Raw genomic sequence first — 17,205 nt, forward strand, 5'->3', positions numbered from 1 at the left:
CAATAATTATTGATGTAATTAATGTCAAAATGATTCTCATGGAATTGCATAACTCAAAATTATATCAATGTAAATAACAGCAATAATAATTTTTGTACATGCAGCATCTGTACTAAATATCTTTTTCCAAAATCAAGCAGCCACCAGACAAGTTCACTGCTCACCCCATAGATGTGCTTAAACAGAGAAATGACTGGACGTAGGATTGGCAAATGTGCCACTCCTAGGCTGTTACCAATGTTGCTTTTGGGACAAGCACAAGTGAATAGGACAAAGAAGCAAAGGGCAGAGGCTTTTTAATTTGGCCTCCCTTCCTGAGGGGAAAAGGCATATTTGAATTTACCTGCTGTTCCAATAGCAAAACCCATTCCCTGCCCTCTTCATCAGGGAACTGACGCTTAGAGCAACACGAAGGAGATTTTTAAAAATACAAATGAAGAAACAAAATGTTTTAAAAGATAATATTACTTGATTTTTGAAGCAATCATGTACCTTCACAACTTGGCATCTCGTTTGTCCACTGCCCTAAGGCTGTACATTCCAGTTGGTTCCTTCCCTTCAAATAGAACCCCTTTGCACAGCCAAGGTCACACACTGAGTTGTAACTAAACGCTCCATTCGGACGGGAGCAGTTCATGCTACCATGCTTTAGACTCTTCAGTATGTTGCATCTTACAGCTGAAACAATGAAGACATTTTTATTAGTATATCACATCCCTTCATTTATATTGGAAAATGTCAGCTATCAACAGGGAAGAATTCTGACAGAATCTTGCAGAGCTAACATGCAAAATCCAACGGTCAAACTGATCATATAATTCAGTTCATTAAAGAAGGACTGAAAAAAAATGTATTTTTGAAGTAATGGCATCTCTGATTCAATGCAAATGTTTCTGGAAAAGAATAAATCCATTAAACTCAAGAAGCGTCTTTGATACCCATCCAACTTGCTTACAGTTTCACCTATCATTCAGTTATTTCTTTCTTCCAAGATACATTGAATGTTCACTTGAACCCATTAACATTATTCACCCCTGTGCTCCTCTGTTGTGGTTTACTCTATGACTCCCATTCTTTGGATGAAAAAGTTCATCCTGAATTTTCAATTACTGCCTCCTTTCATTTTTGTGGCCACCTTTGTGAAGTCTGTCTATAATTTTGAATGTTTCAATTAAGCAAGATTTAATCTTCACTTTCTAAAGAAAATATGCCTTATTTATTCAGGTTTTCTTGTAAACTTAAATTCCTGATACCCTAAATCAGCTTGATCATCTTTGTGTCTTCTCAAAAATAACTATAACCCTGACTGAAGACAATTGTCATGAGAAAAACATTATGAGATAACAGGAGTTAAAAATAAATATTGTGCTTGCAATTTTGCATTTTATATTCAGCAGTTTTCTTTCTTAACATGGTCTTAACAGTCACCTTCCACAACTATTCTGTCAGGTCAGATTGTGGATTGATCTCATAGACAACTTAAAGAGAAAGGCGGAAAAAGTTTACATTAATATAAAGTTAAAAATCACATAACACCAGGTTATACTTTAAGTTTATTTGTAAGCACTAGCTTCCAACTAAACCTGTTGGATTATAACCTGGTGTTGTGTGATTTTTAACTTTGTACACCCCAGTCCAACACCGGCATCTCCAAGTCATGACTACATTAATATAGTGCCTTTCACACCCATAGAGTGTTCCGAACTCTTCACATCGTAATAACATACTTTAGGTTAAGTCACTGAGTGAATGAATGTTGCAGCCATGTGGAGGAAGTTAAATTGCCTACACCTTGGTGCGATAAATGGTCAGTTAACCCTTGCTAATATGGCATGGCGCACTCTCTGTAACACAAAGTAATAGCAGTTTGCTAGTTTCTTTAGTGTTATAACTACATTATATCAGTAACTACAAGCAGACAGAACACAGTTAACCTAATGATTCCCTCATCACCACATAATTTTCATGCCTTTCCTGTCTTTTCTGCCTCCTTCCCTTCTTTCACCCAGAATTAGTATTTTTCTGTAATACCCAGACAGGCACATCCAATAGCCTACTCTCAATTGAAGAAAATAGGCTAACTGAATAAAAGTCATAGAGACTGAGGATTTTATGGTGTCAGAATTACCGCAGAGCTATTTAAAAATGAAAGGTGGCACCTATTTCCAAGATTTGTGCTCACATTCAACAGGCTGGACACCCACCTTTCCAATATTCACTCCCTACATCACCAATGCTCAGTGGCAGCTTTGTGGATATTATCTATAAGAGTTGCTGCAGCAACTCACCAAACCTCCTCTGACAGCACATTCCAAACCCTCAACCATGCAAGAGGACAAGGAGAGCAGATGCATAGGGATCCTACTGCCTGCAAGTTTCCCCTTCAAGCCACACTCCATCCTGACTTGGAAGTATACCACCTATTTTCAGTGTCAGTGGGAAATCCTGGAACTCCCTCCTTGTGGACATGGAACATACAAGGACTGGAGCAGTTTAGGAAGGCAGCCAACCACCATATTACAAGGACAATTGCAGATGGACAATAAATACTGGCCTAGCGTGTAATGTACACACCTTAAATGAATACAAAGAAACTTCCCTGTGCCCCCAATTTTTACTGACACAGGTTATGAGTGCAGGTTGCAACGTTTAAGGTGGTGAATAGAGTACAAAGGTTACTTTGTCTTGAATGTTGTAAAACTTCCTGAGTATGGTGGAGCTGCACTCTTTCAGGCAATTGGGGTGCATTCCATCTTACCCCTGACATCTGCTCAATTGTAGTCCCATGACATTAATGATGTGGGATTCAAAACCTTTGATTGTCCAGATGGGAATGTTTAGACTCGTTCTTTTTAGAGATTGTAATTGTCTGGCATGAATGATACATGCCACTTTACAAAGTTGAATACTATCCAAATCATGCTGCTACTGAGCAGGCAGTACTTTGTTCTCTAAGCAGTTGTAAATTAATCTTCTTCAAACTCAGACATCCCTTGGGGTGGCACCGTGGCTCACAGTGCCAGGAACCCAGGTTCCATTCCAGCCTTCAGTGACTGTCTGTGTGGAGTTTGCACATTCTCTCTGTCTCTGTGTGGGTTTCCTCCTGGTGCTCCGGTTTCTTCCCACAGTCCAAAGATATGCAAGTTAGATTGTTGGACATGCTAAATTGCTTGTAGTGTCCAGGGATGTGTGGGTTAGCCCAGGGATACAGGGCTAGGTGGGATATTCTTTGGAGGGTCGGTGTGCACTTGTTAGGCCGAATGGCCTATTTCCAGACTGTAGGGATTCTGGGATATCTATATTTCTCCAATTCTATCCTCTTAATTGCTCAAATATTGGTGGCCACAATATCAATTGCATTAGGCCCTGAACTCTAGAAGTTTCTCCCTAAAGTTTTTTGCTTCTCTTTCTTCCTTTAAGATGCTCATTAAAATGTATTTTTTTGATCGAGCATTTGCTCATCTGCACTAATATCACCTTGTGTGGCTTACTGTCAAAATTTTACTTTACAATTCTTCTGTAAACTCTCAGGTGTTATGCTACACCATTACAATTGTGGTGGTTGTTGAATGGATCTGCGCACTGCAATTCTCAGTGAACATCCTCACATCCAATCTCAGTGGTATGGGAGTGGGGGGGAAAGGTCATTAATAAAACAACTGAAGATGCTTGGGCTGATCGCAATAGCCATAGTAACTCCTGAAGTGATGCACTGCGACTGAGACAATTGATTCCCAACAAACCTAACAACCTAAGAGCTGGAAAGGCAAAGCCAGCTTTTACTGAAAAATTTAAAGCCAAACTTAGAAAAGAATATTCATTTGATGAGTGACAACATTATGAATGGAGCAAGTTTATTATTACACACTGAAGTCCACCCACTTCCCTAAAAATTAAATTTACATAGCTGTTAGTATTAGATTCAGTTGTAATGAAGATCTCCAGTGGGATTGAAGCCGTTGATAGCTCTGCTTTCAGGTTGTCATCAGTGTCTGACAGATTATAGCTAAAATACAAGATTACATTATCAATGATAGATGTTTAAAAATTTTGAAGTCTGAACTGGTTTTGAAGTACTCGGTATTTTACAGAAGTGCAGGCAACTGGGGTTGTTGCATCTTTGGTACATCATTTTAATATTTGATGCGTCATCTAATGTTCATCAGTACCTTTGCAGGTGGGAGTGTGTGCTGTCCACTGTCCACTGGCTTGACACTGAAGTCTGCCTGAGCTGTTCAGTATAAACCCTTCATCACAGTTAAAATCACATGTTGAATTGTAACTAAAGTCTCTGATGGGATGAGAGCATCTCATTGTTCCTCGTTCGGGCAGTGTCAGTGTCTGACAGGTTACAGCTGAAATACAGGATGAGAATTTATAATTAGAATAATGAGAGATGGGATATACCACCAGTATATTATTTTTTCAACATTAAAATAATACAGATGTAATATGAGCTTTTTCAGTTTTGCGTATCAGTTTCTCCAGTACCTTGACATAAAGGAGTATCTGCTGTCCATTGTCCACTGGCCTGACACTGGAGCTTGTCTAGACCATTCAGCACAAATCCTTCATCACAGTTAAAATCACATGTTGACTTGTAACTGAATTCTTCAATGGGATGAGAACAGTTTATTTTCCCTTGTTCAGGAGGAGACAGTGTCTGACAGTTTATAGCTGAAATTGAAATGATTTACAAATTTAAATGCAGCAGGCCTCTAAAAGATGAAGCACACATGGATAAAAACCGAGGATTGTGTTCACGCTCTGAAGTTATTGAACTCAGTGTAGAGTCCTAATGGCTGTAAAGTGCCTCAGTGATGAGGTGCTGTTCCTCCAGTCTGTACTGAGCTGGAAACACTGCAACATGGCCAGGATGGGGAACTAATCATGGAAATTAAAGGGATGGCCGGTGAATTGAATAGGTATTAGCATTCCTCTTCACCATAAAGGTTGTAAATCGTATCCCACAAATATCTATAAACAGTAAATGGAAGGAAGGGAGGGACTCCAGAAAACTGCAAATACTAGGAAGTGGGACTGAGCAAGTTGTCGAAGCTGTGGCTGACACCTCCTTGGATCGTGATCAACTTCATCCTGGAGTCTTAAAAGAAGTGGCTAGTGAGACAGTTGATGCATTGATTTTAATTTTCCAAAATTCCCCAGATTCAGGGAAGATTACTATAGGATGGAAAATAGCGAATGTAGCTGCTTTATTCAAAAGAGGGAGGAAGACAAAAAGCAGGAAAGTATAGGTCAGTTAATGAAAAATTTATATGAGGAAAATGTTAGAACCTGTTATTGTATACTTTATAGTAGGGGACTTTAACTGAGTTTAAGCACATCAGGTAAAGTCTACAATATGAAAGGGAAATCATATCTGACTAATTTATTGGACATTTTATAGAATGGCAGTGCAGGCTGGAATGACAATTGGTTGATGATTGCCCCTAATATATATGTTTGCACATGCTTAATAAAGCAGGAGAATCGACGTTTCGGGCATAAGCCCTTCTTCAGGCTTATGCCCAAAACGTCGATTCTCCTGCTCATTGGATGCTGCCTGACCTGCTGTGCTTTTCCAACAACACATTTTTCGGCTGTTATCTCCAGCATCTGCAGTCCTCATTTTCTCCATGCTTAATAAAACAATGTTAAAAAATCACACAATACCAGGTTACAGTTAAACAGGTTTAATTGGAAGCACTAGCTTTCAGAGTGCTGCTCCTTCGTCATGTGGTTGTGGAGGCTAAGATCATGCTCCCAAAATCTATAGCCAAAGGAGTGCAATGTCATGAAGATGTGATACAGTAAATAATCTTAGATAAACCTTTCATCTTTTGTAGTGGGATATGCTGGTTTCTGTTCATTAATATGTAAATTCCAGAACTTCCTTTCAATTACATTCTCAAGATAGCTCAAGTTTTTAAACAGTAGGTGTGAAGTCTGTCTGTGTCCCAATGCTATGTCAGACTGACAAACCCTCTGTATGGTTTTGCAAAGTTTTACATGGATTCATCTAGTTTTTGAGCAAAATAAAACGCAATTCTGCAAAAAGAAATTTACCCCATAAGTTTATATGTGTGCACATGTAGGAGTGACAGATTGAGTGTGCGTGTGGGTGTGATTGCATGTGAGAGTGTGAGTGTAAGCTTGGTTAAGTGTATATGTGAGTGTGATGGGTATGTGTGAGAGGGAGCATGTGTTGGTGTGAATGTGGGGTATGTATGTATGTGCATATGAGAGAGAGCTTGTGTATAAAGGAGGGTCTGCGTGTGTGCTTGTGTGAGTGTGTGTGATGAATGAGTGAAAGAGTGTGTGTATTATGCAGTGGGGTCACCTGTAGTATGACATGAACCCAAGGCCCCAGCTGAGGCCATTCCATGGGTACCAAACTTGGCTATCAACCTCTGCTCAGCCACTCTGCATTGTTGCTTGTCCCAAAGTCCACCTTGGAGGATGGTCGCCCACAGGCCCAAGGCCCAGACTGCTGAAGTGTTCCCGACCAGGAGGGAATACCCCTGCCTGGTGATTGTTGTTCAGCGTCCATTCATCGGTTGTCATAACGTCAACTTGGTCTTGCCAATGTACCATGCCTCAGGGCATCCTTGCCTGCAACGTATGAGATCGACCATGTTGGCCAAGTAACATGAGTACCTAACCTCCACAACCACCTGATGGAGGAGCAGTTGGACTATAATCTGGTGATTTTAACTTTGTGCACCCCAATCAAACACCAGCACCTCCAAGTCTTAATGAAACAAATAATTTTAAATTGATGATAAACATAAAGTTCTTCAATACCTTTACAGGTTGGAATCTCCTTTGTCCACAGTCCATTGGCTTGACACTGAAGCTTGTCGGACCATTGTAGTACATAACCTTCCATGCAGTTAAAGTCACAGACTGAGTTGTAACTGAAATTTCCAAAGGGATGATAGCAGCTCATTGTCCCTTGTTCAGGCTGAGTCAGTGTCTGACAGGTTACAACTGAAATACAAAATTAGCATTTACATTTAGAGTTTTGAAAAATGGGATAAACTAAATGTTTTCTCAACATTAAAATCGTACAGATGTGTAGTCAGCTTTATTGACGGCTTTGCTTCAGTTTAAATTTACTCTAAAATAATCAGCTACAACAAAATTTGTATTGAAAAGTTCATTTGTAAAGTGGAGCATAGCTTTAATGTGTAAACTACTGTAGATATTGAACCATGTTTTTACAAAACATAAAGTGCATTGTCTATTAATTTGGTGCAGGCAATACCTTTACACATGGGAATCTGTGCTGTCCATTGTCCAGAAGCTCCACACTCCATTCTCTCTGATCCTATCAATGTAAACCCTTCAGATTAGATTAGACTTACAGTGTGGAAACAGGCCCTTCGGCCCAACAAGTCCACACCGACCCGCCGAAGCGAAACCCACCCATACCCCTACATTACCCCTTACCTAATACTATGGGCAATTTAGCATGGCCAATTCACCTGACCCGCACATCTTTGGACTGTGGGAGGAAACCGGAGCACCCGGAGGAAACCCACGCAGACACGGGGAGAACGTGCAAACTCCACACAGTCAGTCGCCTGAGTCGGGAATTGAACCCGGGTCTTCAGGCGCTGTGAGGCAGCAGTGCTAACCACTGTGCCACCGTGCCGCCCACAGGAGAAGTCACACGATGATCGGTAACTGAAGTCTCCAATTGCTTGTAGTGTCCAGGGATGTGTGGGTTAGCCCAGGGTTACAGGGCCAGGTGGGATATTCTTTGGAGGGTCGGTGTGCACTTGTGAGGCCGAATGGCCTATTTCCAGACTGTAGGGATTCTGGGATATCTATATTTCTCCAATTCTATCCTCTTAATTGCTCAAATATTGGTGGCCACAATATCAATTGCATTAGGCCCTGAACTCTAGAAGTTTCTCCCTAAAGTTTTTTGCTTCTCTTTCTTCCTTTAAGATGCTCATTAAAATGTATTTTTTTGATCGAGCATTTACTCATCTGCACTAATATCACCTTGTGTGGCTTACTGTCAAAATTTTACTTTACAATTCTTCTGTAAACTCTCAGGTGTTATGCTACACCATTACAATTGTGGTGGTTGTTGAATGGATCTGCGCACTGCAATTCTCAGTGAACATCCTCACATCCAATCTCAGTGGTATGGGAGTGGGGGGGAAAGGTCATTAATAAAACAACTGAAGATGCTTGGGCTGATCGCAATAGCCATAGTAACTCCTGAAGTGATGCACTGCGACTGAGACAATTGATTCCCAACAAACCTAACAACCTAAGAGCTGGAAAGGCAAAGCCAGCTTTTACTGAAAAATTTAAAGCCAAACTTAGAAAAGAATATTCATTTGATGAGTGACAACATTATGAATGGAGCAAGTTTATTATTACACACTGAAGTCCACCCACTTCCCTAAAAATTAAATCTACATAGCTGTTAGTATTAGATTCAGTTGTAATGAAGATCTCCAGTGGGATTGAAGCCGTTGATAGCTCTGCTTTCAGGTTGTCATCAGTGTCTGACAGATTATAGCTAAAATACAAGATTACATTATCAATGATAGATGTTTAAAAATTTTGAAGTCTGAACTGGTTTGGAAGTACTCGGTATTTTACAGAAGTGCAGGCAACTGGGGTTGTTGCATCTTTGGTACATCATTTTAATATTTGATGCGTCATCTAATGTTCATCAGTACCTTTGCAGGTGGGAGTGTGTGCTGTCCACTGTCCACTGGCTTGACACTGAAGTCTGCCTGAGCTGTTCAGTATAAACCCTTCATCACAGTTAAAATCACATGTTGAATTGTAACTAAAGTCTCTGATGGGATGAGAGCATCTCATTGTTCCTCGTTCGGGCAGTGTCAGTGTCTGACAGGTTACAGCTGAAATACAGGATGAGAATTTATAATTAGAATAATGAGAGATGGGATATACCACCAGTATATTATTTTTTCAACATTAAAATAATACAGATGTAATATGAGCTTTTTCAGTTTTGCATATCAGTTTCTCCAGTACCTTGACATAAAGGAGTATCTGCTGTCCATTGTCCACTGGCCTGACACTGGAGCTTGTCTAGACCATTCAGCACAAATCCTTCATCACAGTTAAAATCACATGTTGACTTGTAACTGAATTCTTCAATGGGATGAGAACAGTTTATTTTCCCTTGTTCAGGAGGAGACAGTGTCTGACAGTTTATAGCTGAAATTGAAATGATTTACAAATTTAAATGCAGCAGGCCTCTAAAAGATGAAGCACACATGGATAAAAACCGAGGATTGTGTTCACGCTCTGAAGTTATTGAACTCAGTGTAGAGTCCTAATGGCTGTAAAGTGCCTCAGTGATGAGGTGCTGTTCCTCCAGTCTGTACTGAGCTGGAAACACTGCAACATGGCCAGGATGGGGAACTAATCATGGAAATTAAAGGGATGGCCGGTGAATTGAATAGGTATTAGCATTCCTCTTCACCATAAAGGTTGTAAATCGTATCCCACAAATATCTATAAACAGTAAATGGAAGGAAGGGAGGGACTCCAGAAAACTGCAAATACTAGGAAGTGGGACTGAGCAAGTTGTCGAAGCTGTGGCTGACAACTCCTTGGATCGTGATCAACTTCATCCTGGAGTCTTAAAAGAAGTGGCTAGTGAGACAGTTGATGCATTGATTTTAATTTTCCAAAATTCCCCAGATTCAGGGAAGATTACTATAGGATGGAAAATAGCGAATGTAGCTGCTTTATTCAAAAGAGGGAGGAAGACAAAAAGCAGGAAAGTATAGGTAGTTAATGAAAAATTTATATGAGGAAAATGTTAGAACCTGTTATTGTATACATTATAGTAGGGGACTTTAACTAAGTTTAAGCACATCAGGTAAAGTCTACAATATGAAAGGGAAATCATATCTGACTAATTTATTGGACATTTTATAGAATGGCAGTGCAGGCTGGAATGACAATTGGTTGATGATTGCCCCTAATATATATGTTTGCACATGCTTAATAAAGCAGGAGAATTGACATTTCGGGCATAAGCCCTTCTTCAGGCTTATGCCCAAAACGTCGATTCTCCTGCTCATTGGATGCTGCCTGACCTGCTGCGCTTTTCCAGCAACACATTTTTCGGCTGTTATCTCCAGCATCTGCAGTCCTCATTTTCTCCATGCTTAATAAAACAATGTTAAAAAAATCACACAATACCAGGTTACAGTTAAACAGGTTTAATTGGAAGCACTAGCTTTCAGAGTGCTGCTCCTTCGTCATGTGGTTGTGGAGGCTAAGATCATGCTCCCAAAATCTATAGCCAAAGGAGTGCAATGTCATGAAGATGTGATACAGTAAATAATCTTAGATAAACCTTTCATCTTTTGTAGTGGGATATGCTGGTTTCTGTTCATTAATATGTAAATTCCAGAACTTCCTTTCAATTACATTCTCAAGATAGCTCAAGTTTTTAAACAGTAGGTGTGAAGTCTGTCTGTGTCCCAATGCTATGTCAGACTGACAAACCCTCTGTATGGTTTTGCAAAGTTTTACATGGATTCATCTAGTTTTTGAGCAAAATAAAACGCAATTCTGCAAAAAGAAATTTACCCCATAAGTTTATATGTGTGCACATGTAGGAGTGACAGATTGAGTGTGCGTGTGGGTGTGACTGCATGTGAGAGTGTGAGTGTAAGCTTGGTTAAGTGTATATGTGAGTGTGATGGGTATGTGTGAGAGGGAGCATGTGTTGGTGTGAATGTGGGGCATGTATGTATGTGCATATGAGAGAGAGCTTGTGTATAAAGGAGGGTCTGCGTGTGTGCTTGTGTGAGTGTGTGTGATGAATGAGTGAAAGAGTGTGTGTATTATGCAGTGGGGTCACCTGTAGTATGACATGAACCTAAGGCCCCAGCTGAGGCCATTCCATGGATACCAAACTTGGTTATCAACCTCTGCTCAGCCACTCTGCATTGTTGCTTGTCCCAAAGTCCACCTTGGAGGATGGTCGCCCACAGGCCCAAGGCCCAGACTGCTGAAGTGTTCCCGACCAGGAGGGAATACCCCTGCCTGGTGATTGTTGTTCAGCGTCCATTCATCGGTTGTCATAACGTCAACTTGGTCTTGCCAATGTACCATGCCTCAGGGCATCCTTGCCTGCAACGTATGAGACCGACCATGTTGGCCAAGTAACATGAGTACCTAACCTCCACAACCACCTGATGGAGGAGCAGTTGGACTATAATCTGGTGATTTTAACTTTGTGCACCCCAATCAAACACCAGCACCTCCAAGTCTTAATGAAACAAATAATTTTAAATTGATGATAAACATAAAGTCTTCAATACCTTTACAGGTTGGAATCTCCTTTGTCCACAGTCCATTGGCTTGACACTGAAGCTTGTCGGACCATTGTAGTACATAACCTTCCATGCAGTTAAAGTCACAGACTGAGTTGTAACTGAAATTTCCAAAGGGATGATAGCAGCTCATTGTCCCTTGTTCAGGCTGAGTCAGTGTCTGACAGGTTACAACTGAAATACAAAATTAGCATTTACATTTAGAGTTTTGAAAAATGGGATAAACTAAATGTTTTCTCAACATTAAAATCGTACAGATGTGTAGTCAGCTTTATTGATGGCTTTGCTTCAGTTTAAATTTACTCTAAAATAATCAGCTGCAACAGAAATTTGTATTGAAAAGTTCATTTGTAAAGTGGAGCATAGCTTTAATGTGTAAACTACTGTAGATATTGAACCATGTTTTTACAAAACATAAAGTGCATTGTCTATTAATTTGGTGCAGGCAATACCTTTACACATGGGAATCTGTGCTGTCCATTGTCCAGAAGCTCCACACTCCATTCTCTCTGATCCTATCAATGTAAACCCTTCAGTGCAGGAGAAGTCACACGATGATCGGTAACTGAAGTCTCCAATTGGATGGGAGCAGTTATATATTCCTCTGTCTGGACTCTTCAGCACATCGCACTTCATGGCTGGAATATGAATGACATAGTTAACGTGCTACCTAAACAGACTTCCCAGCCAATGGTGGGAAGTGAACTTGGTTCGACAGTATACTGAAATGTTGAGAGGTGGAGGAAATCATGCCTGGAGAAGCAGTGGTTACATCTAAAAATGAAGTGTCAACCTGCTGAAGATACTGTACAGAACTATTTATTTGATAATCAGCAGTAATAGTGATCCATTAAGAATGAATCAGATCAAGGCTCTCAGTTCCGTTACATCCAGCCACTCCTGAAGGTGAATGACAAACAACTGACATCCTGAGACAACAAGGTTCCACAAATATTCCCTCAGTGATAGGAGGGACAAGCTCACAGTGCAAAAGAGAAGACTTCGCCATGTGCATATAGCTGCAGCCATAATGTCTAGGTGAATGCTTCAACTTGATCCGTTCTTCCTGAGATTTACAAACAGATCAGTTTGGAGCAGGAAGAGGTTATTCAGACACCAAGCCTGATCCTCCATTTGATAAAGGCGTGAGTTCTATCAGGACAACACAACTCAAGATCTCATTACAGCCATGGTCCAACTATGAATAAAATAGCGTAATTCAGGCGGTGAGTTAAAAGTGGCTGCCTTCGCCTTTGCCTGAGTGTTGTATTAGGGAGTCTGGGTATTACTGAAGTCAAGGGGAATTGGTACGAAAATTATCCACTGGCTGGAGTCATACCTAGCATGTGAAAAGGTGGCTGTGATTTTTAAAGGTTAATCAGCCCGGTTCCACGGCAATGCTGCAGGACTTTCTCAGGATTGCATCCTGGACCCAATTGTCTTCAGCTGTTCATCAATGGACCTTCCCTCCATCATAAGGTGAGGATGTTTGCTGATGTTTGCACAATGTTCAATACCTCAGGGAATGAAGCAGTGCATGGCTGCATGCAGCCTGCATAACGTCACGCAAATACATAGCAAATTTCACACCAGGTAAGTGCCAGACAATTGCCATTGCAAGAATCTAACCACCTCTCTTTGACATTCGTTAGTATTACCACCGCTGAATTCCCCACCAAGATTGACAAGGAATTTAATTGGGCAAAAGTGAGGATTGCAAATGCTGGAGATTAGAGCCAAGAGTGTGGTACTGGAAAAGCACAGCAGGTCAAGCAGCATCCAATGAGGAGACAAATCGATGTTTCAGGCAAAAGCCCTTCATCAGGACCTTTAATTTAATTTAATTGGACCAACCACAAATATTGTGGCCTTGGGCCAGAGACTGAAAATTCTTCAGTGAGTAAATTGCCTCTCAAATCCTAAGGCACAAATCAGGAGTTTGATGGGATACTGCTTGCTTGCCTGGTTAATATACAGCAACAACACTCCATTTGATTCAGGACAAATCAGCCTGCTGGACAGGTACTCCATAGTAAACATTCATCCTCTCCAACACAGTGGAACTTTAGCATCAGTGTAAACCATTTACAAGATGCACTACAGAAAATTTTCAAGTTAAGTTCAACAGCATCTCTAAATCTGCAACCTCCACCACCTAAAAGAACAAGGCAGAAGGTGAATAGAAATACCACCATCTGCAAGATCCACCCCAGGCTTTTATTTTTTTCATTCACCAGATGTGAGTATCTGGCTGAATGATATCCATTTATTACCCATTCCTAGCTGCCCTTGAGAAGTTGCTGGAGAGCTGCCTCCTTGAATCGCTGCAGTCCATTGGTTGTAGCTAGACCCACAATGCCATTAGGAAGGGAATTCCAGGATTTTGACCCTGTGACAGCGAAGGAATAGCAATATATTTCCAAGTCAGGATGCCGAATGGCTTGGAAGGGAATTTGAAGGAGGTAGTTTTCCTATGTCCTTTTAGATGGAAGTAGACACGTGTTTGGAGGGAGCTGCATGAGGAACCTTGGTAAAATTTCAGCAATGCATCTTTTAGATGTTACACAATGTCGCCACTGCGCATTGGCAGTGGGGGGATTGGATGTTAGCAGATGTGATGCCAAATATATTGAAACATATAAGTTCTTGAAGGATTGTGAGAGGGTAAATGTTGAAAGGATTCTTCCCTCATGGAAGAGACCAAAACACAAGACTAAATTTAAAATAAGGGGTTTCTCACTTGAGATGGAGATGAGAAGTTTTTTATTTCACTCAGAGGGTCATGAATCTGTGGAACTCTCTTTCTCAGAGACCAATGGAGACAGAATCATTGAATAATATTAAGGCAGAGATAGATAATTAATTGACTAATAAGGGAATCAAGGAATAGCTAAGTAGACAGTAAAATGATGTATGGGCCGCAATCAATTCAGCGATGATTTTAACAAATGGCAAAGCAAGCTTGAGTTGCTGAATGGCTTACTCTATTTCCTAGGTCTATATTCATACATTTATACATGTGTAAGTCACACATCTTCCTGATTCGGAAATATATTGCCTTTTTTAATTCATCGTTGCTGGGTAAAAATCCTGTAACTCCCTTCCTAATTGCAGCTGCAGTGCTTTAAAGCAGTAGACAAAAAACACTTTCTCAAGGTCAGTTATGGATGGGCAATAAATGTTGGCCTTGCTAGTAATGCTTACATTACATAAACAAGAAAAAAAACATATCTGTAAAATTCTGAACTCTGGTCAATATGCCCCATTAGTAATTTCTCAGATCTGCATGCGAATTCTTCAAAGAACATTAGTTGGAAAAGTGATAGCTCCAGCACAAACTAAAAGTATAAAATTAAGATCTTTCAGAAATGATCTCAAGTGTGCTCTTTTAACAAATCTAAACTATTGTAGTAGAAGTTTGCTGTGTTTGGTTGCAGTGAACTGGGCTAGGAAGAGTTAAAGGTCAGGCCTGGCAGGGAAACATGTGCACTTTCAATAGATGAAGACATGGTGCAGATCATGTAGTATTCTCTAATTTAAACAGCCTGGAATCATAATCTACATTCACAGACTAAGAATGACCATTTACATTACAGTGCTGACAGCATACATGCTTCAGCAAGTGTCAGTTAGTGCCTTTAGGAGAGGAAATAAAACAAATAGAAAGTAATGTATTTCCTGTTTATAGAACCATATCACATCTCTCAGATGTCGCAAATAAGAGAAGTTAGATTTGAAGCATGGTGACTACATTATGTAGGCAAATTGGAAACTTTTACACAGGAAAAACCATACAATTAGAACTTCCCATTCCCTGCTGAATACATTGGATTCATCTGAATTGAGTTAGATTGTCAGGGCCTTTGTTTAACTTTTCATTAAAATGACTATCTTCAACAATGTTACAAAGCTTCATAATTGTACCCGAGAGACAACAGAAACCGAACCCAAATTTCCTGTCAAGATCAAAGGCACAAAGTGGACAGATTGTAGGAAAGGGACAGGATTATAGGGAAAACTTGGGATTTTCAGCCAATTCATTGCAATTTAAAATTATGACCATCTGCTGGGGTACTGGATGGAAGTTGCTGAGAAAAGCAGACAGATTACTTGTCAAACTGCCCACACGCATGGTCACAGCCAGATTTGAGCTCATGTGTAGGAGGTTCCTATGTTACTCTGAAAATTGCACCCAGCAGGCAGAGAAATGGAGATCTTTCTACATATCTTCCTTCCACTTAAAAAGAAACATGATCCACTGTGTAATTTCATCTTTGGGAATATGAAGAAAACCCAATGTCAGTGATTGTTAGGTGGCCTATATTACCTTTGCATGTTGGAGTCTTTGCTGTCCATTGTCCAGATGCATCACATTCGAGCCAGTTTGTTCCAGATAACAAGAATCCCTCAGAACACCAAAACTCACATGTTGAGATGTAGCTAAATTCCCCAATGGGATGGGAGCAGTTCATCACCCCATATTCAGGCTGTGTCAGTAACTTGCATTTTGAAACTGAAATAAAAGTTCACAATTTTTAAACTTAAATCCACTTTTTGCATGAGTATCTAAACCTTTCCTAAACAGTGTCGCAAAGTATAATTTTGTGCATTAAATATCTTTATACAAGAACACAAGTAATACAAGCAGGAGTAAATTATACCAATTAATACGATCACGGTTAACCTTGGATTTCAATTCCACCTTCCTGCCTACTCCTTGTATGCCTTGATTCCTGGACATTCATTAGAACCTGCATATTCCTGCATAAATATAGTCATGGTTCTATGCAAAAACATGATGTTCAAATTGTTTAGACTGGATTAAAATTTTTCGATTATGGTTTCCATGATGTCATTAGTCATTCGTAATGGAAACAGATGGGAAATTCGAGGAATATTAGGGTGAGCAGTAAAGTAAATAGGATCAGCTTCCTCTAAAGTATCACCAAAATCAAAAATCCATAAAAGCATTCATTTGTCATCAAGCTGCCTTTCTTGTATATCCCATTCTAATTTTCCTGTTTTTTGACACTACGTCTGCTGGGCCATTTGGAATGGACAATAGCCAATGAAACCTTCATCCTATGAACGAATTTGAAAACCTAATGTCGATTTAACATGTTGTCACCAGAAAGTTAAAGACTGAGAGTTGATATGATTGTTGTTTTTAACATTCTAAAGGATGTCAATAATTCAGCCAGTTCGCCTCATCCAGAACAAAGAAGTAAGAGAATAAGGTGTACACTTTAAGGGAGTAAATACAAGTGGAATCTATGGAAACACCGAGCAAAATTTGAATTCATTCAAAACTCACTCATTCACTAGTACAGAATTGTAGTCTGGCCCATTATTTCTTAGTGAGGATATGGTATATCTATGAAAACGATGCCCTGGGGTGACAGTGGAAGCAGGTAGTAATCATTACTTCAAAATAAATAAGTTATATTTCTTTCAGAAAATAATACTTTGGGAGATACTTTACAAGTAATTTGATATATGAGATAGTATTGATGCAGATTTAGTTTTGAATGTCAAAGAAACAACTTGCATCATTCACCTTGTGTATAATTGTGAACAAATCTTTAATGATTTAATTTCCAACCAAGTAAAGTTTGTTTGAATCTGACCCCTCTAATGGGGAACTGTGCCATTTGAACTCAGCAAAGAGGCTCTTTAAACCTATCAAATTGAAGAATTCTAATTGGGACATGCAGATCGCAAAGCAAAAACAGTTTGTAAAATACATAAATTACATTCGCGTATAAAGGTTACAACATGTAGATGAGATTAATGGAGAAATATTCAAGAGAAAAACAGAAAAATACCACTTTACACAAATATTTTTAGACATCTA

At 39.8% G+C, this 17,205-nt stretch overlaps 1 protein-coding gene across 2 annotated transcripts in view; it reads right to left on the reverse strand.

Moving 5' to 3' along the window:
- The window catches only part of LOC132819021 (P-selectin-like), a 70,282-nt gene that overhangs the window by 18,446 nt on the left and 34,631 nt on the right, over positions 1 to 17,205 (reverse strand). For both annotated transcript variants that reach the window (XM_060830275.1, XM_060830274.1), the window contains exons 11-19: positions 15,679 to 15,864; positions 11,804 to 11,989; positions 11,340 to 11,525; positions 9,028 to 9,213; positions 8,706 to 8,891; positions 6,805 to 6,990; positions 4,492 to 4,677; positions 4,170 to 4,355; positions 493 to 678 (exon numbers count right to left, since the gene is read on the reverse strand). In XM_060830275.1, the coding sequence (XP_060686258.1) occupies positions 493 to 678; positions 4,170 to 4,355; positions 4,492 to 4,677; positions 6,805 to 6,990; positions 8,706 to 8,891; positions 9,028 to 9,213; positions 11,340 to 11,525; positions 11,804 to 11,989; positions 15,679 to 15,864 (1,674 nt within the window). The remainder of the gene's footprint in view (positions 1 to 492; positions 679 to 4,169; positions 4,356 to 4,491; positions 4,678 to 6,804; positions 6,991 to 8,705; positions 8,892 to 9,027; positions 9,214 to 11,339; positions 11,526 to 11,803; positions 11,990 to 15,678; positions 15,865 to 17,205) is intronic.

Source organism: Hemiscyllium ocellatum, chromosome 9 (assembly GCF_020745735.1).
Source record: "Hemiscyllium ocellatum isolate sHemOce1 chromosome 9, sHemOce1.pat.X.cur, whole genome shotgun sequence".
In the NCBI taxonomy this organism is placed as follows: Eukaryota; Metazoa; Chordata; class Chondrichthyes; order Orectolobiformes; family Hemiscylliidae; genus Hemiscyllium; species Hemiscyllium ocellatum.